The following is a 26,663-nucleotide window of genomic DNA, read 5'->3' on the forward strand; positions in this document are numbered from 1 at the left end:
TTTTATGGTCAACAAAGTTGGAATGCATGTGGCAGCCATCAGACGCTATTGTTATCAGCATATCTAATCAGTGGTAAACCAATGGCAAACCATTATATCCTGGTCATCTCTAGGTCATGACAACAGAGGGTTGCACACTTCATTTCTGACCTCTAATATTCATCAAGTATACACTCAGATAGTCTGAGATTACATAGCTATTTGAGAAGTCAATTTTAATAACTTTCGTCTACAAACGACAAATCTTTATGCCAAGGTGCGTTTGATGTTCTGAACAACTGTTTCTGAGATGCAAACATATCTTTGTATCTAATTACAAAGAGCCCAAACTTCCCTTCTCTGGTTCAATGCACAATATTAATGAGGTCAATGATTATGTTAATTGGGGAGCATTCTACAGCATGTTTTAATTAGTTCTCTGTATTCTGATTTAATGAAGAGCCTGAAAACTTCACTGGATGCTTGAAATGCATACAGTTCTCAGCATACACTCTTTGAAAGGACATTTAAAGAACTTTACAACTCTGCAAAGCCCCTACATAATTTGTTAAAATTATTTGAGATATTATAATTTTTTTTATTTTTTAACTTGCTTGAAAACAAACAACAGCCCCTTCACAAAATGTCCATCTTGCAGTTTACGAGCACGATATGTTTCATATGAAAAAACATGTTTGCTCACACAAATTTTCCGGGATGTGATGATGTAGGTCTGGCCGTCTAGTTTTTAATTTGGAAACATGCACTCTCTTGTTCTCTGCCTTTAATGTCTGGCCCATGAAATGCAAAAAGACCCAATATTGAACTATTTTATAAGTGCATTAAGTTTACAAATTACTTCTTTAATGAATAACCTTCTGAGACTCCATTTGAAGGGCCATTATCTGCGTGTTCCAATCTATTGCCTCACCTCCAGACTTTAACATTTATTATACTGATGAGATGCAATTAAAGAGCAGATGTCCACAAGCTGCTCTCATCTGAGACGAGTAAATAAAATACCAATCCCTCCAATAACATAACTTATAAAAAGACTTTGCTTAGCCGCACGACAGGTAACCAAGCAAAAAACCTGATTTGTTTATTCTGCAAACATGCAGACTACTGATTTAATATTTTGAAGTAATATTTAAACTGTTATTTAAATATTTTGAAATGTATACATTTCATATAGGCTATTTAGTATTTGCATATACTGTGTATAGCTATAGCATCTTAATTTACATTTCAATGTTTTATGTTTGCAATATGCGATAGATAATGCTTTTGAAATTAAATACATTGATTTTCATGGATTTCCAATTTGGTATTTTCCCCCTAGACACTGAGTGTGTGAACATCCCTGAAGAAGTCCAGCCCTGTCCCAAACAACTAATTTGGAATGACCCCATTTAGCATCGCGTCAGGGGAACACGACAACATAGACAATGTCAGCGCCTCCACAAATCTTCTGGGGTCCAAACTTAATAGCGTGTCATGGTGTCCACAACTAATGCTGGAGGGGTCACAAAAACCCTTATGACTCATGTTAGTTGACGGCTCTTTCTTTAGCAGTGTGAATCCAAGCTGTGGGCAGAGTGCAGAAAACACAGTATGGCGTGTACATAGGGGCATATACTCCAGAAACATTTGGCTAGGTTAATCCCAACAAAATAAAGTTATTTGCTAGCATTTCTCTTACAGTGTCCATGTTACACATGTAAATATAGACTGATTAAAATGGTAATAATAATAATAACAGTACAATTACTAATGTATATATATATATATAACAACAAATGAACAATGTAAATTATTTATTTAACTACATAAAAAAGTGTATTGTCTATTCAGGGAGACTAAATTTTTCAAATGTTGTCTTTTTAGAGACAAGTTAACAGTTAACATACTGTTGCATATTAAGGTAAAATATGTTACATTTTCTCTGCATGCTCCCCTGACCTATCAAAGCAAGAAGAATGACCTATTTGCATGTCTTTGCACTACCAATCTATACTGCTTTCTTTACAAAGCAATGATAAATACTCTGAAAATAATCATCCATCTCAATGCAAAATAACAGTCACACTCCACAGACTCTCTGGCGCACTGTTGTCAATTTGCACTCTGCGTTCAAGTTTAAATGTCTTTTTTTTCTCATCCTCCTCTCATTGCAACGTGTTCACCCGAACAAGACTGCGCTGAAGTCAGAGAGAGGTCAAGCGCATATGAATGAGAGGAGAAAACTGTCAGCTACTTTTACATTACAGAGAAAGAACAGCGATGCATCCATCTCTAGACAACAGCTGTGCAACAATCACAGAAAGTTCAGCAGTGAATTTAAATGCAGCTCAATATCTAGCTATCAAGAGGCTTAAACAATATGGAACTTTCCGTTATTTAGGGCTGCGTAAGTGCAGGTTAAGGTTAATAGTTACGTAAGGCTCGCCTTGACTGTTATGTAACTTGTTGGAAAGTACATTGTCATTTTTCGTTCTCAAGCAAGACGCTTAGGAAAATAAATACGGAAAACGATAAAACGAAGGTTCACTCCCTGAAGAAATTTACAACAAGTAGGCTAATGTGATTTTTGTTTAATGCTCAAATGTCGAAAAGCTTTCACTTATTGATTTGAATCGCACTTTTGCGTTCAGACTGCATTTAAAAATGAGATAAAACTCGCTAATCTTGCTCAAATTAAACGGTAATTTTATTCTCTGTTTAACTAGATGATGGCGTCGAAAAAGCAGTTTATTATCAAAATATTATGTCTTTTTCTGAGAGCGTTCACGGAGAAATCCTTTTAGTTCCCAAGCAGTCGACAGGGCCTACGATTTATATTTAATAGTTTTAATCTAGGCTATATATTTTATATGTCTGCCCATGTGGTAAAATTTAAAGTTTTTTTTTTTTTCTAAAAACATCAGATATGTATTCCTTGTGACAATTCATGAGCCTCTGTATTATGTTACAATCGTTAAACTTTTCCTAAAGTGTTTTTGTGCTATATCTAAAACAATGCAAAAACATATTTACGGCTGTAGCATGTTATGTTCTGTGCGCCTTTAATCTGGTGTTATTAGGCATATTACGTTTGTTACACCTAAATGGATTTTGACTTTTTTATTTTTTATTTATTTACTTTTTCCTAGGTTACCACAACGGGCAAACTGACAAAAAACAGGCACGGATATCCTAGTTAACAATCATATCCATCAAATAATCTAACATATCCACATTCTAATGGCGTGTCCATGGATATGATTATTGTGCTTTTATTTTGTAATGAGGATAACAGGCGAGCGAAACGACTTCCTTCAAAAATGTGCATTATTTGTACGGATCAATACATAACACTTTCTACTACTACTCTAACGGTGCATGAATGAAAATGTACCAGAACGTTTGAATAGATAGAGTGTTAAATAGAGTCGAACAATTCATTTTATTACCATCATTCACATATCTCAAAACCTAATGACCCGTGCAAGGAGAATATGAACATATTTCGAAAAAAAATCACCTCCGACATAATGCATTCCGTATTCGCCCCTACTGTTTGATGTGCCAATATGTTTATATTTTCCCGAAGTCAGTATCTCCTCCTGTCTGTGGGCTATTTCTCACGCGCATGCACGCGCACGGCAGTCTGCACTCGCGCCTGCACTTGTGCACACCCCCAAGAGGAACATGTAAACATTGTAGCGTATATTTCATTTTCCTTTAAGTGACTAAGCACCTCTTTGCTACTAGCATGTCGTCGGAACACATTTAAAAACAAAAATACATCCAAATGGCCACGAATTAGAAACACTACAGTGCTCGATTCATTAGTTTCATAGCCTTGGGGCACAGTTTAAATTTGCACATGCTAATGATCTTGTGTTATCTGAGACACACACACAAAGTTGCATGCATGCATAGTAGGCTACTCCTAATAGTACAGACCGCGTGCTTGCCTGGATTTAAGAGCGCTCAGATTGCCCCCCTCCCTTCATAGGTAGAGGTCTCCTTTCTTATTCTGGAAAACTTTGCACTTTCTGACCGTGAAGAAATGCGCAATGATTGAACGATTTATCATTTTGTATATTTTAATACCCAAACAGCATGTTTTGCAGTGAGAATTGTGCACTGGAGATATTAAGCACGCTCATGTTCTTGATGTGCCTAATGGGGCGATCAAGCAAGTTGCTACCAAGAACAAAAGCCCTCTTCTTGGACTAAAGTCCTTCACTCCTACCATATACTGGCCACAAACAAGCATAACTATATAAGGCCGTGACGAGAGTTAAGTAATGCAAACTATTTAAATAAGAACACGTAGAGAAGTGAATTCGTCACGATTTGACATTTTAATGCATTAAAACGTTACTCTGGGGACTTGGTTATTTTAATTTCTGACAATAATGAGGGGTACAAAAGTGAAATTAAATTACTTACAAAATAATTCGTCCTGCTGAATTAGTGGAGCAAAATAAAAAAGCTGGCGCTGGTTGTATTTAGGGCTGAAATGTCATTAATTCACATTTCCTTATTTAAGCGTAAACTCTTGTTAACACCAGGGCTTATTATTGTTGTAGTTATGTAATGATTTAATTTAGACTATATGAAATAAATAGAAATAATAATTAACTTGTGGAGTTTCGTCGTTGGTATTTCTCATCCTCCAATTCAATTGTTTAAAGCACAGTCGAGAAATAAAGTATTGAAGACATTGTTTTTATTGTTGTACGTTTAATTCTTTAATATTGTACGAAAAGTAACCAAACATTATTTTGTAAACTAAATTTTACATACCCTACGAACGCATTTTCCATAAATACCGATTATCTCTAACATGTTATCGGTCCTTTACATGCTGATAAATATGGAAAATTGAGTTATATACAAGTAATAATTTCTTGCAATTGCCAATGCAATAGACAGTTTTATATTTGATCACTTACATAAACAAGATTGACACGGAGCTTCAGGCTTTCACTACACGGTTTATCGACATGACATTAAATAACAACAACTGTGTGCTACTCAGACTGGACTGGAGACGAAATGTTGCACTGGATACAAAAGCACATTAATACTAATCGGTTAGGTAAACGTGTAGACTGTGGTAATACTGGGTAATTCACATTTGGTACACATAAACTATAACATTCTTTTCAGTCAAGACTATTCATCGCAATATTCGTAAAACCATCTCATTTTCCATATATCTAGGGACCACATTTTTTTTTCCACAAATTTCCATAAACTGTATTATGACTATTTACAAAATAAAATATTACATTTTAAACTAGGTGAATCTTTATGTACAAAAAACAAAAACAGGCTGTGACCTGCTGGTAACATGCAATTGGAGTTCTCTGTGCAGTCTTCGGAAAATATGAAGAAAAAAGAAAGAAAGAAAAGAGCAAAATAAATCGGAAAAAAGGCTGTCAAGAGCGTTGCACACCCCGTCCATGCACTGCTCTCTCTAGACAGAAAACCTTTCAGATTCTTCACATTGTGTGTGTATGTAGGTCCACGCGAGAATAGGCTGACTTTTGAGTCTTGGTTCCAAAGCAGTCTTAATTCTGCAGTCTTTTGAAAATATTTACACGTACCATTCATTAAAATTTGACGAAAGGGTGCTGTGGCTGCTCGTGTGGTGAACTGTGGATGATGCTGGTGATATGGAGCTGCTGCTCTGGTTTTCTGTGGAAGGGGACACGATGGTGGGCGGCGTGGAGGACTCGTAGCCGGAGCTGGCTGCCGGGGAGGGTTGGGATCCTTGAGACGACGACTCGTGAACCTGAGTCCAAGACAAACATAAATCAGTGTACATGAAACTATACTTTCACATGTGCCTCATAATTTCGAATCTCAAACTGTACCAACCGATTGCGCCTGAAAATAGTATAGATTCTGTCAGATTGTACACTGAAAAAAATTATACATTGAATTTAGATTTTTTTTTTTTTTAAGGTAAGTGGTTGCAATCAATTTATTTTAGCTATATTTAAATAATCAAATTTAGTTGACTAACTTTCAGTATTTTTTTTTATTTAAATGTAGCTAAAATAAATTGATTGAAACCACTTACCTTAAAAAAAATTAGTAAATTCAATGTATCATTTTTTTCAGTGTATTTAGCTTTGTTTAGATTATGGCGGTATTTATCGTTAGCTTTTATATCAAAATCACATATAATTTTGTTGCATACAGCAGAATTATTCAACACATTAAAAACATTGCATAAGAGTCCATTAATAGAAGTAAAATGTAAAAAGCGTTATTTTTAAATCAGCGTAGAAATTAAATAAGACGGAAGAGAAAAAAAAAACTTTAAATAATATAGGTGAAAAAAAAAATCAATAAATAATGCACGGTAATGTTGTTACCTTCATGTGTTTCCGGAGGGAGCTGGGATGTGTGTAGGATTTATCACACATTTTGCAGAGATATGGTTTGTCAGAAGTATGGACGTGCATGTGTTTCTTGCGATCACTGCTGTTCGCAAAGCGTCTGTCACAGCCTTCATACTCACACTTGAAAGGTTTTTCACCTAACACAAACAGAAAAAAACATCTCTCAAAATACGCATTTTAGGAGGCCAGCACATGTTTATTTATTTATTTATTTTATTTTAATTGAAATGTTACATTTGGAGGTACATAAATACAGAAATAAATAGGAGCAAATATAAACGCGTTAAAAAAAAACTCCATATTCCACTACGAAACACGACTCACAAAAAATATATATATGTATATATCTATCTTTAAATTTTACCCAATTTGTTTGCGTTATTTCGCAACGGTGCCTATATGTTTAATTTGTTAGATTTGATATAATCTATATCGAATAGAAATAATGATTCGCGTGCCGGAATTGTGCTGGCATGAAAATTATCGATAGGACAAAGAAGCAAATAATGAAACAGTTACAAAATAATATTAGCATTATTTGCTTGCCATTTTAAGTCCCATAATTACAACACAAAATGTTATCAGTAACATTGCAGTGGATATACATGGGGGGAATGCATTTCTTACCGGTGTGTGTTCTTTTATGGATTTTCAGGTTTTCCGATCGGGCAAATACTTTTCCACAGCCGGGGAACGGACACGGAAACGGTTTCTCTCCGGTGTGCACTCTGATGTGATTCACAAGTTTATACTTTGCTTTAAACGGTTTCCCTTCCCGGGGACATTCTTCCCAAAAGCAAATGTGATTCGACTGCTCCGGTCCCCCAACGTGCTCCACCGTCAGGTGGGTCACGAGCTCGTGCATGGTGCTGAAAGTTTTGTTGCAGGACTTTTTCGGATTCGTCAGCTGCTCTGGTTCGACCCATTTGCAGATGAGCTCTTGCTTTATGGGCTGTCTCATGTAGCGAAAGAAGGCCCCTGCCCCGTGATGGGCAGCCATATTCATGTTCATGGGGCCATAGCCGTGCAACTGCGTCGAGGCGTAGTGCTCGGACCTGGGGCTCGCGACGTGACCGTATTGCTCGGCCCGGCCGTACATGTCCCCAGAAAAGCCCAGGCGCATCTGACTGTTCACCACGTTGGAGGACGCGTGCGTGGCCGCTTGCTCGTGCAGTCCCGGGAAGAGCAGGTGCCCAGCGGCGTCAGAGTGTCCATGTGGTCCAGCGAAACTTCCAGCAGCGGAGGCGAATAGACTGTGCTGCGCGCTCGTGGCGTCTCCGAAGCCCCGATTGCGAAAGAGAAAGTCCCGAGTGGAGTTGAAGGCGGCGGTGGAGTACGAGCTGACATGAGTGGGGTGATGATGGTGTCCCAGGGCAGCAGCGGCGGCGTAGCCGGGCGCTTGCGAGGAAAACGCCGTTTGCCCAGAGCCGAGGTCGTGGGAGCTGTGGTTGATTTTGAAAGCGCCCATACCGTCGGCGAACGGATTGATACCCAAAGCTACTTCTCTGTCTGTAACTTCGCCTGTTGAGTGATGTCTGGTGGAGCCGAAAGTAGTCACTCCAATGGTGGGATACTGTGGTCCTGCGTCCAAGAGCATCTTCAGTCTGCAGCGGAGGAGACTGAGAGAGGAAGAATCTCTAGCAACTGTCTCTGCTTGCTTTTTCTCGGACTTGAGTCTGTGCGATGCGAACTCCGATCCCCTATTCCTATTTACTTTTTGTGGAGAGGAATTTCCCTCTCCTGCTCATCCGATGCGCACGCAAATCATGTGCAATATTGTCTTTTGCGGTTTATCTTCCTGTGGCGCAACTTTCACCTCCTCAGTCAGGCGGTGAGCTTCAGACTGATAGTCGCAATCATTCCTGCAGATAAATGAATTGAAAAGACAACACAGTCCACCCCTGATGAATGGGGAAGGAGGGGGGCAGCACGTGACCCCGTGCTTGGACCATCATTGGAGAGGGCGCTCTCCCCCTACTAACATTCACTCACCAAATAACAGCCCGCCATGCCTCAGCATCAGTGCGATTGGTCGGTTTACATCATCAATCTATGGGATTGTCGGGAGGTTGCTGACTGTGATTTTGCTCTGGATGTTGAAATTCAGAAAACAGAGTTTAGTGAATGCATGGCCGAATAATAGCTTTTGTCCTAGACGGAGTACTTCCACGTTTGGCCTACTTATGTGGAAGCCTGATGCTCTGAGAAGAACCTGGCGCGCATCTAGTAAACACTGGCTGAAATGTGATATAGTGTAGCCTGTTCTTACCTGGCATGGAACTCGTGAGTTTCATCCTGAAAAAAACAAATGCTGTGTAAAAAAAAAATAATGCTATGATTCTCGTTTTTTTCATAAACTCGTACGAAGAAAATTGTACCAAGAAATATTTATACCTTAAGTTGAAATCGTATATTTTTTTTTTGCACTGGCATACTATTTGCATTTTAAAAAATGAATGCACAACACATGCATCTTTTAGACGAAGTTTTCAATTGAGAGATGTCTGAGAAAGTCACAGATGTTGCTTATGCAAAACACTTTTGTTGTACTGTTGTTGGAATTTAGTAATTGCTTTGACATTTACATTAAATATTTTAAACGAGAAACGCCTTCCAAGTACGTATCACCCTTGTGTGTGTGTAAAAGTTGTGGGTTGTGGAAGTTGTGAAGTGGGATTTCTCTCTGCAGGAACTCCGGCGGCTGGAGTTCAAAGCCGCATGAACAGACGAACCATTAAAATATCAGCCTTCAGCTCCATACACTCCCAAACTCCTTCCAGAGAGAGAGAGAGAGAGAGAGAGAGAGGGAGAGAGAGAGAGAGAGAGAGAGAGAGAGAGAGAGAGAGAAGAAGCTGTTGAGTTGAATGGTTTGTCTGAAGGACGTTATCTTTTTAAAAGAAATCTGGACGATGTCTTCAACAGGTGTAAAACGGTAAGACTCGTAGCGTGGGGACGAAATAAGTTTGGAGACTGGAATCATTGGGAAATATTTACCGAGCACCAAAAACAGATAAAACTAGAAATATTTTTTTTTTTTTTTTTTTTTTTTTTTTTTTTTTTTTTTTTCATACACAACAATTAAATACCTTAAAGACTGGACACATTGAAGGGGTAGGTCTAATAAGGAATAATGTATTATTGTTATTATTATTATTATAACCTAATCGTATTTAATTAAATAAATATATATTTTCTATCTACTAAAAGTATTAATATGCAAAAAATCTGCCCTAAACTGCCCTAAGCTTATGTAAAAATTATATATTTTTTAAATGATGTTATTTTAACTGTGTGTGTTTGAATTGACGAGAAAGAGTTTTTCTTAGAAATTGACCCTTTTTTCTGCACTGGAATATTTAATCAATGTCAGTGACTTTTTGGCAATAGCTGACTTTATTCCGAGAGTTATATTCCATTGTATTTCTTGTCAAATTAAACTCGGTCATACTTTCCCCTCAAAACAGCAAAAAAGTAGCTGAAAATAAACTTTTCGTTACGTGCAACTGCGACCCATTCGACCCCGAGCCCCAGCCATTTGAATAACATCTTCACTATTCGTCATAGTTCAAACAATGTTTACTTATTTATGACACTGGTTTTGTCACTAGAAGCCTGACAGATCAATTCATGACCGTTCTCAAGGGAATACCAATTTACTTGCATCAATAATTGAATGCATCTTGACCCTGATTAAAATGAATCCGCCTAAAGTTGCAGAAATGTCCAAGGTCACGCTTTTTTTTATTTTAATAGATTACAATTGTGGATTTTAGACTTAAGTTTTGTGTTCACATGTGATCGTAATACATGAACATAAAACGATCACAATGGCCTTCAGATGAAGTCGTGTTTCCGTGAAATGCGATTTTGCAGACTTGCAATCACAAATCTACTTCTACTACTCACACACACACATTTATGTAACGTCTGTTTCTGATATGCTGTGTATGTCAGAGTAAATATACATTATATACCTTTGAATGAAGTTACAAAACAAAGTAAGCTGGGGGTGGGGGTGTTAACTGTTTCCATTTTTCCTCGAGACACATGAACACCAACACTATCTAAATGTTGTCTCCATACTCTCACGTATAATCCTCCTAATTCCAGTGGAGATTGAACATATGGTTTTTGACATATCTAATACTAACTGTCTGACCTTTTTAGGTCAGTTCACCCAACACTTCCTATCTGTGTAAAATAGCCGGCTGGTTTGATAACAATAAAGCTTCAAACATTTGCAATTACGGTGATAATTATGCATTTAAATTATGTAGTTAAACTTTGATTTCTGCAAGGAGGGAAACATTCAGTTCACCAAAACTGTTCAAGAAACACATTGCAATTCACCAAAACTTCTTTCACCACCTCATGATGATTTAAACTGATTTGACACAGAGCCTGTTTATGGCTTATTTCATTGCATGTTGGAAAATTACGTTCAATGCCATACAAAGAAACAAACAATAGCATTACACTTTTATTTACAAGGTCAACGAGTTTTAAGTAACACATTATAATGTATGCTATTTTTCATTAAGCAGTCATATATTTTATAAAACTTTTTGCAAAAAAATAAATAAATAAATATCCTTGCGGCAACATGGACACAAATAATGTTTGAAAAATTCTTAATTCCTTCCACAAAAAAATAGACATTAATTTATTATGGAAGATCAACATTCACACTTCATTAGATAGCTAGGCTATTGTTACTTGTTGTGAAGAGTATTAAACTTTTAACTTATGTTAGACCTTGTGGGCATACATTCGAGTTAGATGTACAGTCACTGACCATATCTGTTAAGATTCGCATTCGCGTGCAATGCCTTCTAGGCAAAGTTCAAAGAATGTTACTAAAACTCTTGAGCCAGTTTTCATGAGGTGGCCACTGTTGCTTTCAAGCTTTCTATAGAAGACAAACGCAACAGCCGGTTGTTGATTCATGATTGTACTTTATTTATAACAGGTTCACTGTCAACAGTGTGTTTATTAAATATCTGTGGCTAATCTGCTGTGCTAAACTTTTACGTATCGGAAAGATTGGATTAGATCTGTATTATGATTTTTGTTAAGCAGCTACTCGAGCTATTTTGCCAAGACTTCTTTGCTGCCCTGTACACTTTTGATGAAGCACCACCTCCTGTGTGCCTGATCCGCCGCCGCTGAGCAACTGAGGCCGAAAATTACCCCCGATCATAACAACAGGTCTATAGCGTTACTTTTACCCTCCGGACAATAGGCGACCTTCGCGCTTCTCACAAGACACCGATCCCACGACGACGCAGAAGCACCGTTAGAGAAAAAAGGAGGTGTGAAAACTTTTTTCGACAAAAGGGTTAAATACAGAGAAAACAGAGTCTGAGCAAGCTGCATGCAAATGCAAAATTTAACTTTGTACTAACCGCCGTTTTCGATGTTTATTGTGGAGCTTCTTCAAATGTTCTCTATAACGGACTACTAGACAGAACATATGTCGCATTCTTATTGCATGCAATTTTTGCGGTAAGCGGATAAAAGCGCAGTCGCCGATTTACCACAGATCTAATATAAAGAAAGGTTGCTTCAATGTAACTTCGAGGTTGCAGTTAAAAGTACAATAACCTTTGCATAACAAAAACTTTTTTCTTTTTTTTTTCACCCGCTGCCCGAGGCTCGGCGCATGCGCGCTTTCTGTTTGCTGTCACTAAAACATTTTTCTTCGCATTGGAAACTGTCACGAGTGACGTCAATCACAGAGCTCTGACCAATTAGAGCGCTCGGTGATTGTTTGGCTCCACGGGCTGCAGCGCCTACCATGAATCTCTATTCAGTATATCAAAGCGTCCTGCTGCTGCCTCTCAACCGAATGGGATTCCACGTAGGCACTGAGATAGCAACTAAACTTTAGGGGAAGTTTAATTTTTTTTCTTCTGTATTCTTCAAAGCGATTAAAATATATTTGTCATCATCATTATTATTATTTTGCCTGCTGTCAAGTTATTCTAAAATTAGGAGTAATGAGCGTGGATGCTTTGGGAAGCCCTGTGATGGACCCCGCGTTTTCCAAACGGAACACGACGCTGAGATTAGTTGACTTGGCAGGGGCTCACCACCATCACCATCATCACCACCATACCCCTCAGAGCGTGACAGGCTTCCCGGGGTTCAGCAGCCATCCACACTCAATGGCTCACTCGCACCCTGGGGAGATGACTGCGGAACCCCGCCTGGGGCCGAGTCCATTCGGGCCAGAACACATGGGGCACTCCGCGGCCCTCAAAATCAGCCCAACCCATCATTATCCCCACCACCATCACCATCACCACCACAATCATCATATTGCAGGCCACAGTGAAGTGGTCTCCAGTCAAACGGGAGCTTTTGGCCCGGTGCAGGCGGCAACGGTCCCGTACTCTATGTCTCACACGGCCCAGGCGCTATCCGCAGGTAGGGACTTCCTCATTCGCCGAGATTTGACAGCTCAAGCCATGCCCGTGCTGACCGATCAGACTTCTGGTTCAGCCTCTCACCACGGAATGTTTGTCTCAACAACAGGTAGCTATCCGGGACACTATGGTCATCACCCCGACCCTGGAAACCATACGCTCTTCCCTGGACTTCATCACGAGCAGCCATCTACCGGAGCACCAGGTGGCCAAGCCTTGAACGGACAAATAAGGTTAGGAATACCTGCCGAAATGTACGTTCGTTCTGATCATTTGAGTCAAGTAGCGAGCTCCAGGGCAGACCCGTTTGCTGCTTCTCCTCTGCACGGATACGGCGGGCTCAATCTGAACATGAATCTCAGCGCACATCACCACCACGGAGCTGGCGCTTTTTTCCGATACATGAGGCAACCGATCAAGCAAGAGCTCATCTGCAAGTGGCTGGAGCCCGAGCACTCGGCGAAAAAACTTTGCTCCAAAACTTACAGCACCATGCACGAACTAGTGACACATGTGACTGTGGAGCACGTCGGAGGACCGGAGCAAGCGAACCATATCTGTTTTTGGGAAGAGTGTCCGCGAGAGGGAAAGCCGTTTAAAGCAAAGTACAAACTTGTGAATCACATCAGAGTGCACACCGGAGAGAAACCATTTCCTTGTCCTTTCCCCGGCTGTGGAAAAGTATTTGCCAGATCGGAAAACTTGAAAATACACAAGAGGACGCACACAGGTCAGTGGCTTAATTTCCCGTCCCTTAGGACAATTTAGTTAAATGCTAACTGCTCGTAAAACTCCTCCGTCATTAGGCATACAGCAATGAAGCTGGAGTGTAAACGAATCGATGCACAGCAACTGGTTTATTAATGACGTGAGCTAGCTTGCAAGCTAAATAGAGGCACAGTTTGTCAAAAAAATCCGCTTTTAAGTAGGTTGACTCTTAAGAGATTTTATCGCAAAATAATGTATGCAGAGGTTCATAAAGGATTTTCGCAGAACACTGTCACCATTACCCTTGTCGCTGTAATTTGATAAGTTTTAATAGGTTACTTTAGTTCACGATAACAGAATATTATTTTAACAATAAGTCTTATTTATAAAAAAGAAGGGGAACATGTAATACTGGGACACTGTGGAATGTTACTGTTTCTGATTGACTTAATCAGAAACTGTAATCACATGTGTTGTAAAAATAATGTATTCCTTACTTGATCAGATTGCTTACAGCTTTGCAGCACATCCATATGTTTGGGGCCTACTGAGTGCAGTTTAGTCGGCTGACGAAAATAATAATATAATAATTAAGTGGTAGGGTGCTGCCTTATGTTAAAACCCATTTTTTATTTATTTTCCACTATAATTTTTTTAATGGCCATAATTTGTTTATATAACAATTACTCTAAGTCTAAACAAGTATTTATGGTCACATTGCAAACTGCTATACTCTACTCCTCTGCTACACATTGGAAACCACAAACACTCCTTAAAAAAAAATGTTCAAGTATTCAATTTCCCCTCAGAACGATCTACAGGGGCATGATAGCATGTTAGATTGGCTGTTGTCTTGTTTTGCTTACACTGCAGCTGTGTGTGTGTGTGTGTGTTCCAGTTAGCCTACCCTTGGTCAGTAGCCTTTTCCCCCCTGAAGCAGGCTTTAGAAAGAAACTGTCCAAAACGACTGTCATTAATTGCACCAAAGGACATGATGTTGTAGTTATTTCCATGTATTTCTGAACTGTAGGTAACTACGCGTAGACTGTTGACAAAACTTGCAGACTGACCGCATGCAACAAGTCGATATCAAAGTTCTGAAAGAGTAAATCAGACGTGACTTCACAGAATAAACATGCAACATATTAATAAAATGCATTAGTTTTTTATAGTTATTTTTGTTAATGTTAATGTTTTGTGAGCTCTTCACAACTAGAAGCAACTGGGAGATGTTTTTTTTTTTTTTTTTTTTGCATTTCAGGTTTAGTAGAGAAGGTCGATGTCCGCCAGTGAGATTGTTCATTTTTCTTTTTGCATTGTAAGGATGCTACGTGTAACGTTTCACTGGATACTACATCTAAGATAACATTTTCTTTCAATTTTGATGTGTGACCACCGTTATGTATTAATTCTGTGCAACATTCCCGAGGGCAGCCACATTATTTTCTTGCTTGGGCGGTATTTGAATCTTTGGTTATGGATATGGTTTCCCAAGGGTCTCTTTCTTACTGCTTTCTTGTAGTACACTAATATTCTTGATTGGCTTTCTCGGCCCAACAGCTGAAGGTCAAATTGATATTCAGCAAGCAACTGTAATTAGACAGCAGCAATTACGTAGTCTTATAAACTCCTGGAGCTTATGTCCTTCGGAAATAAGCTTGACGTGATTAAATGTAATTAATTCAACATTTCTATTGCCTGGCTGCCTTCTCCAGCAGCTATTATGGTTACAGAGGGACAGGCCTAATAGCAGTTTAGATGGTGGATCAGATGTATTTTATGAGATCTTTCTGCTCTACATTGCAAAGGTAAATGAAACTACTACAAAAGCACACGCTTTAAAGAACGGATGCCCAATAATCTGTAATTGTGAAAAGAAATCATTGCTGTCTGAGAGTCCCAGTCACAAGGGGCCTGCCATGAGAGCAGACAGAGCAGTAAAAAGATAATCACAATATCACGGGGCTCATGTGACCCCATTTACCCTGAACAATTTGACATGCGTTCGACTGATGCAAATGATATTTGCTTATGTGCCCAATGTGCAATAATGCGCTTTACATGTATTGACCATTGTCACAACTGTTTTGTTGTTTTAGGTGAAAAGCCTTTCAAATGCGAGTTTGACGGCTGTGACAGACGGTTCGCCAACAGCAGTGACCGGAAAAAGCATTCCCACGTACACACTAGCGATAAGCCGTACAACTGCAAAGTCAGAGGTTGTGACAAATCGTACACGCATCCCAGCTCTTTGAGAAAACACATGAAGGTGCACTGCAAGTCTCCACCTCCGAGTTCGGGTTACGAATCATCGACTCCATCTCTCGTTTCTCCTTCATCGGACTTGGGACGGGAGCCAGCTCCCTCTGCGCTCTCCGAGCCTCTCTCATCATCGTCCCAGCCGGCCAATTTAAGCGAATGGTACGTGTGTCACAGCTCCGGTGCCAGTGGCCCTCAGACCCCACCCAGCGGTTCATCCACACCGGGCCATACAGGGGGGCCAACGTACAGCAATCCTGAACGGAGGGACGGCTTCTAGCAAAATGTTCTTTTGGCAAAGTGACTAAAATGACTTTGATATCTTCTCTTATTTGGACAGTCCGGTTTGGACTGAATGGTCGCAGGCTGCCGCCTGTGGAAGTCAGTTCAAAGAGTAGGCTTGTTCACTTTTACTGCCTTACTGAAGGATGCACTGGCCCTTTGACAGCTAATGTCACTGCCTAACCACCACGTCCCGAGTGTCTGTGTTTCTAAATAGTGCACCGACCGTACGCATGTCACTGCATTATTTTGTAAATTCCGCTTTGATTTCAATATCTTTTTAATTTATTTTTTAATCGGTAAATAATTTTTGTTTTGTATTATTGAACAAAAGTGCTTAATTATTAAATCTGTACAGTTGTAAATGACGACGTTTTAATGTTTATGTGTGAACAGTAATTTTGTAAGGTTTTGTCTTTCAGCAATTTTGAAATGTTTGCTACTATACTTTGTACAAAATTCATATTTGGGATGATTTGAATTTCATAAAGACGTAGACTCTTTCCTCTTTGAGTGCTTTCACCAGTCAAGCCAATTTGATGGAAACAGTGTTATTGTATTTGATATGACGGTTCATTTATGATTAGTCATTAATCAATGTGGTTATTTTGTGATTTTGTAAAACTTGTCAGCAATCCATTTTTATTGAACAAAATATTAATTATCAGAAGAGACCTTAAAATGTGTACCGAAATGCCTTGTACGTTGTCAGTATTTTGAATAAATTGTGTATGATGCAAAGCTAAAAGACCTCCTACATTACGCTTTAGTAGGAAAAATAGATTTATTTTTATTGTATTTTTTATTTATTTATTTATTTTTACGTTACACGACATTTAAATTGGGCATCATCTAATAGAAAACACGTGCATGATCACAGTATACACCATCCTAAATGACTCATACGTAATATTAAATACCAGCCAACTTAAAATATTAATTATATTAGCGAGTCCCTTAGCGATAACTTGTTTTATATCCTTTTGTATCGCTTATATACACAAATATACTCCAGCTTTACACTCCAATTACATGGGCAGCAATTGATGAAAGAGTTGCATATTTTCACACAGACTTCAAAGAGGCTTTTATACAAAGAGACATTTTTTTTTCACGACAGTGAATCTTCATGGTGAGTTAAGAATTCAATAGCAAAATCCGAGTCAAATTGAAATAATATGTGCGACTGGGCTACAAAGAAGAACTACAAAATACGCTTTAATTTAATTTAAAGGATATGGATCCGTTCGTTTATTAGTTCGGTTGTTTTCATTTTCTTGGTTTGACAAACATCAATAACGACCAGTGGAAATATTTGTCTTCATTTTCACCTGATGCACAGGACGTTGTTCACTGTTTTAAAATGACCTAAACTAACAACTTATGGACGTTGCATAATAACCGAGCAAATGTACCATTTTAAATCAACAAATGGCTCAATCAATAACTATTTCTTCGCGTTGAGTGCACAAATCTACTATTAGGAGAAGCCTCATAACTTTCTTTCTTCGTTAAACTCAGTGTTATGCCCCAGATTTGATCAAGTGTGTGTGTGTGTGTGTGTGTGCGTGTGTGTGTGTGTGTGACTGGATATAGTGCGTTTACATTTTAAACTTCTTTGTTGGATATAGTGTAAAATAAATACAGAGGGAAGTAGCCAAACAGTGGCGTAGTCTAGTGTCAGAGCTGGTGTATCAGAGGAGAAAGGGATAGTTTGGTCTCAATTGAAGCAAGGATCTTTTGAAGTGTTTTTATTATCAGGGGGATTCTTGCATGTCGTCTAAACGACGCTGATGACATGGAAAGGCCTCTCCGTGTCACCATTTTGGTCGCGCAATCTTTTCAAGCGTGTTTCAAGTTTTTCATTCCATTCAACAAAGCAAGAAGAGACGAATTTGACCAGAATCAAGCACTTCCAAGTAATATAAACTACCGACAAGCTGCCTCCTGGTGAGCCTGAGAGCGCGCACGCTCGTCCGCGAGTCAATGTTGCGATTGATAAGTTTCATTTTCAACATATTCTCGTTTTTGAATAGTAACGAATCCGCTTTCCCTATTCTCTTTCTGCTAAACCAACCGTTCTCTAGTTAGTAGGCCTATGACCTGTTGTATCCAGCAGTGTCCAACTGTTTTGGAAAACACGATCACACATGAGGAATGAACCATTTCAGCCTTAATCATTTCCTTAAAGTAGCTAGTTGTAGTGCAAACAATTAATATCATAACTGTAAGGTTTTTCTTATTATTATTCCTAATATTAATAATAATAAATTGCATATACAAAATTCAAACGAAGCACTTATGTGTATAGTGAAACCATTGAAACACAAGACGCATCCATTTAACTTTTTAAAAACTAGAAAAGTTCAACTAGTTTATTCACTTGTCACAATATAGTGGACTTGGCCTAACTATGAATTCTCATTCTGATTACATCAAGCAACAACCTGCCTCTGTAAAGAAGAAGTAGAAGAAATCTTCTTTGTTAAATGCAACCCAGGGCTCATTTGACTGTTAAATATCATTTCTTTGTGAAATAATTGAGGCGATAATCACACTTCCGGAAACTGTCCTGCATTTTTTTTTTTTAACAAAGCTCTTTTAATAGGGGATTAGCGGTTCTCTCCACACCATTCAATGCTCTATTTAATGTCATAATTACATGACAAGTGCTGACTGGAATTCGCATACAAAATGACAGGACAGGTGCAATGACAAATACATAAATATATAAATTAGCCAATAACAAAAAGCAAGTTAAAAGAGAATAGGCTACTGTTAGACCTCTTTGCCCCCATACGACCTCAAACTCATATCTACACTAACTGGCACTTGGTTTGGCGTTCACATAACATAAATAAATCAATTCATAAAGCTCAGTTTTGATTTCTTAAGTTTCTCAAGTAAGTTTAATAAGGATTTGGTTTTGGTTAAATAAGCTTTCAGCTCGAAACGGAAAATGAAAGTCAAGACAAGTACATTGTTCATTTTATGTGTTATATTGAACATTGACTAAATGCATTTTAAACATTTAGTTCCAACTGTTTTTGAGTTACTTGACAAGAATATGCATTACGAAATACATATATAGAAAAAAAAAACGGTATGCAAGCTATCTTATAATTTAGCATGAGTTAAATTATGTCCAAACATTTGCTGAATTTGAGTATATTTAAAATGCTGTGATTATGCAACCCAGCCCACTATTTATTTATTTAGTTAGTTAAACTGTACATGACACAATGTTTAAATGTAAACTTAATTACAGTATAATATTAACATAAGTAACTACATGCTAATTACAACACAAACACTGCTATGGAAAAGATGTAAGATCCTTCCTGAAAACTCCTTTCTAAATGAGCTCTATTGCTTTGGTAAACTTCACAGGTTTAAACGTTAATATCGTACCAACAGAAGTTTCCTTTAAAAGAAACATCAAACATAAAGTTTCAGCACCTGTAAAAATGGCACCAACGGGACTTAAAGATTCCATATTGTTTCAATTTTGAAACAAACTTGAACTTAACACATCATGACATCACTTCCTGCATCATTACTTTTGGAGGTGGAATGGAGAAGAGAAATGTTACTGGCATGGACTAAATGAAAAGAAATAGCGAGAAATGACTAATAAATTGGGTGGACTGATTGAATACGCTCCTAAATAGTCAGATTAGCACAGTCTTCTATTCGGTGGCGCTGAGTTATTGTACTTTCATGGATGAAGGAGTTTTTCTCCAGTGAGAATCAGCCCCTATAGTTAGCAGAGTGAACTGATCTCTAACAACCTTCAGATAATGTAGCAGAATGTACCGCACTACTTCGCACCTGCGCTCTGAATGGGAACCTTCTTTCAATGTAAGATACGCTTGTTGGCCTTGAATCTCAAAGCAGCTGCTTGAATGAGCCGAGCGACCCGTGCTTATTTCGCTTCCTTTGATCTCTGATCTCTCTCTCTAATTTGTTCGTATAGTCTACAACAAGGACTTTCTATTTGCTATTAAAACATTAGAGTCTATAAGGACCGCATGAACAGGATAGATGCCATGCAAAGCAGCACGCTATGTGGGGAGCATCCTGCGCTTCTACCAAAAAACAGATTTCATGCGTTAGTCAGTGAAAGCGCATGTCATTTCTGTTTTATTTAACGGCAACGCATTTAATAGAAGGATCCAAGAGAACACTGCACTCTTTAAATATTAAAGCAACTGAAAAGGTGATCATTTGCAAAATGCTTGTCTGCTGATATGAGGGAAACGTTGCACCCCCCCCCCCCCCCAAAAAAAAAAAATAAGATAAATAAATATTATGTCCAAGTGAAGATACAAACGCAAATGTGCACCGTGCGACATTCATTGTAGGCAACCTGCAATTATTTTATATCTCAGTCATATTCACCACCAACCTTTTCACCTGACTAAAAACAAAGCAAGAAAGAACACGATGTTTTGGTTCATATTTGCCTAGTGCGCTGTTATGAATGTTTTAGCTGAAAATATTGCCTTTATCTAGGCTTATGCAAATCAAAAAGAAAATATGTATATATTAATATTCCAAAGGGAAGTGCCTCGATATCATAAACATTGTTAACGCAGTTGGGTTTCCTTTAAGGACTCACATATATTACAGTTTAATTCAGTGTACAGCATTCAGAGGGGCCTATCATCGCACAAACTGACACTGAAATGCAAACAAAAGTAACCAAATTAACTGAATTTCCATATTTTCAGTGCTCCCTATGGATGGTCCACCTTAATCTCCAGATGCCTCAAGTGAATGGTCAAAACTGTGCTGGCAATAGGCCATGTAGTCTCCTAATACGATGATACAAGAGGCATCAATCAATACAACTGCTCCAGCATTAAGCGTGCGGTACAATAGGGTAATGATGATAATGAAAAGTTAAAATAATGAAATCGTTTTTATGGGAGTATCGGATTTATTTAAGTGGGCCATACATCATCACCATGGGCAAATGATAATGAATTGCAGAATGTGCCCTTCAGCGATTAAGTATTTCTGAAATATAATCTATCATCTCGCGGTTCATATTTCATATTATGAGCAACATATTGTGCGGTTTGTGTAGACAAAGGGAAAGGGAGGCGAGAACGTTTTTCGGCTATTAAAGTTTAAGGCAGAGGAAGAAAGTGTTGTCGCCAAATATCCGTAAGATGGGGACGTCGAACTGCACATTTTTATTCTTCCATGTCATAAAACCAAAGCAGGCTTACTCTCAGTCTATGTGGCCGGAAGACAGCGTTGGCTTTTAATGGCAAATACTGCATTTCATCAGGTTTTAACTCATTTGAACTGTCGGCGTAAATGGTGTGAGGTCAAGAGAATGGTTGGTAATGCTATATGTGACCCTGGACCACAAAACCAGTCTTAAGTGTCAATTTTTCGAAATTGAGATTTGTATATCATCTGAAAGCTGAATAAATAAGCTTTCCATTGATGTATGGTTTGTTAGGATAGGACAATATTTGGATACAACTATTTGAAAACCTGGAATCTGAGGTTGCAAAAAATCTAAATATTGAGAAAATCCCCTTTAAAGTGGTCCAAATTAAGTTCTTTGCAATTAATATTACTGATCAAATATGAAGTTTTGATATATTTACGGAAATAAATTTTCAAAATATCTTGTCTGATCTTTACCCATACTATGTCATATTTTTTGGCAATTGCTACAAATATACCCCAGCGACTTAAGACTCCAGGGTCACATATGTTCAGTAAGGAGGTGGACCTCTAAGACAAGCTGCCACGGGCTTCCGTTTGAACATCTGCACTAATCAGAAATGAACCTCTCGGAAACAATCCAATTCAATTCAAACCATTAAACCAACTGCTTTTTATTATTATTATTATTATTATTAGTCACTGCTTTCCTTATAAGCAGCCTCAGCAACAGGTTGTAAAATGGTTTTGGGTTGTGCAACTTTCCTAAGGTGTCAGGTTTCAGACGTCTGAGAGTAACAGTGGAGATTGACCTCTGGTCACCTGAACGAGGCACGTTTCAGAACTCTGCTGTGAGAAGAAGAACCTTCGCATTGAAACACTGAAACCCGCCATGGAACAGATCAATTTACATTTAAGGTAAAGTAGTGGATAGGACAGCCAGCTGACTCGAATGAGAACTGAGGTGAAAAAAAACAGTATAGAATAGAATAGAATAGAATAGAATAGAATAGAATAGAATAGAATTTCTGATGCTTTGTTGCGAGTTTTCGAAACCAGAGGCGCAAACAGATGAGGCATCAGATATCATGCATCATAGCAGGCTAACTTGTTTCAGACATGCAAATGTTCATTGACAATGTGACGTTTTAAGTCATTGGTTTATGTGCACTATTTCACACGACGGCTCGGAAATGTGCTGTGCATGGTGAAAGCACAGTTTGAGCAGGGGGGAATAATTCGTGTGATCACTCTAGCAGCAACACAGACTTTGGGTCATTTCTTCATCTCCCGCAGAAAAGACATTACGCCTCTTATATTTACATACCCTGTAATATTTGTCAAACATTCATAAATTACAAATTAATGAAATGTTGCACAGCCCTCTGAGATCACTCTAATGAACATATGGAGTGCGATGTGATTTTCTGACACATCTTTGTTAAGTTTAATGTCTTTTGCATCATCACGGTCTATTAAACAGCATTATATCTGTGCTGTCAGTGACTATATGACCTGCTGAAGGTAACAACACACGATCCCGAAACCAATGACCCACAGCCTGAGAGGAACAAAGAGCTACACTTGACCAGATATGTATTTATCGATCGTGAAATAAAGCGAAACTATTTTTATACCAATATGTGCTTCTTAAAATATTTTAATTTTCACATATGTGAACATGTTTATTTTTTTCCTCATTAAGAAGTTTTTTTTTTCTCTCAAAATAACGTATAATTTTATTGTAATTAAGCACGTTGTTGTTGTTGTTGCGTGTGTGCGTCTTTTGATTGCTAATAATTTGCGCGCTGTTTTATTTCTTTATTTAGCTCGTATATGATATATATGGTTATGTGGATTTTTTTGAAGGTGAGGCTCCGAGTGAAATGTCAGCAGCCACCTGCGTGTTGTTAAAGCACAACGCTTGAAGGGGGTGTGGATCAATATTAATCACCGGCAAGTAAAGTGTCATTCAACTGCAGTTCATTTCCGCTCCGGCATTCTTTCTCTCCTTCTTTCTTTCTTAGAGCTACAGACGCGTGGCTAGGCTTCCAACATCGACTTTTCCAATTAAACACACAAAACAAGTTCTCTCGATATATGCGCTCTCTGTACTTGACAAATGACACGTTTTCAAGCCTGTCCTGAAGGAAATTTAAAGGTGTAGATGAAGGAAAGAAATTCCTGATGAGTGTCAGTAGCAACCTTTTCTGATGTACTTTAATGAAACAACTCCTCGTAATCTTATCAATATGACAACTTCTTTTGTTCTTTTTTGACAGCACCAAGACAAAGAAGTCATGTTTACAAATGGGCAAAATAACATAATTAAAAAAATAAATAAAAAAAATGCCAAGATTAGAAATTGTAAAATACTATTATTATTATTACCGGTTAATATACCGATTTAAATCTATGCAATTCATACACAGAGTTGTTCACAAATAACACAACTTTTTTTTTTCTTTGCTTAAATTTAGTTTTAATTATCGCCGACATTTCAGAAACATTTCCGTTACCACATGCTGCATCTACACGTCTTGATCCTGACACAAAAGCTGATGATCTTTCTTTTTAAAGTCCCAAATCATCATAAAAAGGGTAGAATTATGTCTAGCCAGACTTTTTTCCTGTTGTGCACGAGTTAATTCATCAAAAGGAAAGTTTCTATAAGATTTTTTTTTTTTTTTTATCCCTATATAATGAAAGATTTAAATAATAAGTCGACCACTGTGACATTCTTTGGACTTGGGCTATTTTTCATAATACTCTTTTGTGTGGCCGAGGAAACTCCACAGACGAGGACTGAAATTTCCCCATTATTTGCACAGATTCAGTGTTAACAGTTAGTTAAAATGTGTAGTTTCAGACGCTGGCTGTACCAAAGAAAAGCCTTTTTGACATAAAAATGAAGGTAAGAACTATTTTGTTTTATTTTTATTTCATTTGATCTATTTATTTTTTTCTAATCCAAAGATCACAAATGGCTGGCTGACCACATAAAATGCATGCATTTGCTTACATGAGATAAGAAGGAAACCGGAGATTGATATACGCGTTCTTATGACGGACCAAGATGATTTCCTTTTGAACATAATTAACTATATGCTTAAAATCAATTGTTTCCCGAGCCCAGTGAGGGTCCATGGCTGCAAGCAGAGAGAGGCCTATTTTTGCACGTGTGAAAGCAGGAAGTAGCTCTACCTGTCATTCATTAAGACGACACAAACTCAATAGAGAGAGGGGAAGCTAGATTGGACCTCCTCGTTATACCTGCCGCGCAATTAGTGTTACTTGTTTCTCTAATCCCTCTGTCTCCTCACAGTTAGAATTGAACTTGCGGAGCAAAGGGAAGAACGCAACCATTAAAAACAGATACTGCCAATGCAGTGCATATTTGATTAATGTATTACCAAAGTATAAAAATGTATTATAGCAGTTCACACACACACACATATGTGTGTGTGTGTGTAGTTTGTATGTATGAAGAGATGCAATGCACTGAGCAATCTTGACTTTATGGCTTGCAAATGATATCATGATTAACATTATAATTTTCCAAACCAACAATGCCATAGGCTCTTTTTTTTTCAACGGGATGCAAAATACAGTTGCTTGGTCATTGCCTTCAGCTGCCATACATGTGTATCTTGTAAGTGGTAAATTAGATAGACAGATAGACAGACAGACGGACGGATGGAGGGATGGATGGATGTACCCATCTTAGTTTTTACTTTAAATTCCCTCTTTTTAGCTTCAGGCTTCAAACTTACACTATGAGAGATAATAAAGTGGTGCCCCATCGACCTGTAGGTGAATCAGCACACACTTGAACTGGAAAAGGACTTGACCTTTGTCTTTATGTTGTGCTCCAGTGTTTGTCTAAATGACAATCGCTCTTTATAAAGGACGCGCGCAGGCCTGACACCTCCTTTTCATCAGATGGATGTTCGCACTGAGAATGAATCCCGTGGATGTGAATGGCTTCTAGATGTTTGTAAACGTTTTTGTGTCTGGTCTCTGTTTTCAATCAATATTAAGACAGTGTGTGCTCATCGACCAGGATTATTTTGTGAAGGGTTGTTTGATACATGTGGTTAAAATGCATATAAAAATAGCAAGGCCATTTCTATAAGAGGCATCTGAATCATATTTAATAGTGTGTATTTTAGGGAATGGGACTATGATCATCATAAAATATAGTCGATATACGCGCTAAGAAGAAATTAAAAAGACCAATGACAAAAAAAAAAAAAATGCTGAACCTATTCCAATATTTTAAATGATACATGATAATTTTATTATGCATTATTACCATTTTTGGGGGGGACATGATAAATGTACTTATTTAAAACATTTGGTGAGGTGTCCCCTTTAAATGAGGGTGGACTGAAGATTTTGTTCTCTAACACCCTAAAATGAAAGTATATCAGCGTAAGGTGAGCTCTAAAACAACAGATCAATAAAAATATAATTACGTGTCTTTATGTAACCCGAAGTCCACATTTTCATTATTTGTCAACATTTTTGAAGAGCAACGATAATGTATAACAGCTGTGGATAATAATACTGTCAAGTCAACGTTATGTCGCTTTTGGCTAACTTAAGAAACTTGTAATATCCCGTGAACAACAGGGGGCATAACAACTATTTTGTATTGGGCTATTCGCAGAAGGTTTGGTAGCTGAAAAGCACGATTAGACTCTGTGTTCCTTTTTGGAAATAAGTTCAGCAACAAGTCCAGATATGTTCGATTCAATTTAAACATTAATAGGACCTGAACGCTTCACATAAAACTAATATTCGTAGATTTGGTTAGCAGTTAAATTGCAACAATGTAAATGTCGTTCTCTGGCATTTTAAACGCTTAAAAGAAATAATAATAATAATTATTATTATTATTGATTGTTTTTAACATTTCGTTTTTTTTTTTTTCTTTAGAGAGAGGCTACATTTAAGACTGCATGTTTAGAGGATAGTGAGTATAAGACTGTGAGAGAGAGAGAGAGAGAGAGAGAGAGAGAGAGAGAGAGAGAGAGAGAGAGAGAGGGAGGTTACTTGATGATTGCTCATGTAATTCGAACAGAGAGCCATGAAAGTTGACACCAGACGCATAAAAGCGCATCTCGAAATTAATGTATGGTGTCCATATTAAACGCGCTGGCCAACGCGGACCAGATGAATATCTGAATTTCGGGATCAAATTAGCCATAATAAAAGTTCATTTTGACTTTACAATTACTTTTACAATGACTTTGTATCATTTTACCAGTGCATCTCTTCATCAAGTGGTTCATCTTAGAAGTGCACAACTCCGCTGAAAAATTCTTAAACTGTATGACATCAATCATCAATTATCTGGTTTTCCACATTGTCCAGTAATATTAAGAACATCTAAAAGCCGGAACACAAA

The 26,663-nt window shown here is 38.0% G+C and overlaps 2 protein-coding genes across 2 annotated transcripts; one reads left to right on the forward strand and one right to left on the reverse strand.

Annotated features, from left to right (window-relative positions):
* Window positions 1-4,681: 4,681 nt before the first annotated feature.
* Window positions 4,682-8,264, reverse strand: LOC306864641 (zinc finger protein ZIC 1). Its single transcript, XM_079408776.1, has 3 exons — window positions 7,014-8,264; window positions 6,360-6,523; window positions 4,682-5,770 (listed from the first exon to the last, which is right to left on the reverse strand). The coding sequence occupies exons 1-3, from the start codon at window positions 7,981-7,983 to the stop codon at window positions 5,573-5,575; spliced, it is 1,332 nt and encodes a 443-aa protein (XP_079264902.1). The 5' UTR covers window positions 7,984-8,264; the 3' UTR covers window positions 4,682-5,572.
* Window positions 8,265-12,385: 4,121 nt separating this feature from the next.
* Window positions 12,386-16,061, forward strand: LOC306865232 (zinc finger protein ZIC 4-like; the record flags this gene model as incomplete). The annotated part of the gene is made up of 3 exons (XM_079409717.1): window positions 12,386-12,815; window positions 12,924-13,544; window positions 15,622-16,061. 3 exons carry the CDS (start codon window positions 12,386-12,388, stop codon window positions 16,059-16,061), a joined length of 1,491 nt encoding a protein of 496 aa, XP_079265843.1.
* Between the last annotated feature and the right edge of the window lie 10,602 nt (window positions 16,062-26,663).

This window comes from Barbus barbus (genome assembly GCF_936440315.1).
Source record: "Barbus barbus genome assembly, chromosome: 46".
Taxonomy (NCBI): Eukaryota; Metazoa; Chordata; class Actinopteri; order Cypriniformes; family Cyprinidae; genus Barbus; species Barbus barbus.

Excerpts from the sequence above, each read along its gene's own strand:
- LOC306864641 (XM_079408776.1), bottom strand. The coding sequence starts at position 7,983 with ATGCTCTTGGACGCAGGACCACAGTATCCCACCATTGGAGTGACTACT. Across the intron at positions 6,524-7,013 it reads CCATAAAAGAACACACACCG|GTGAAAAACCTTTCAAGTGT; the intron begins GTAAGAAATGCA and ends TGTTTGTGTTAG. Across the intron at positions 5,771-6,359 it reads CCCTCCGGAAACACATGAAG|GTTCACGAGTCGTCGTCTCA; the intron begins GTAACAACATTA and ends TCTTGGACTCAG.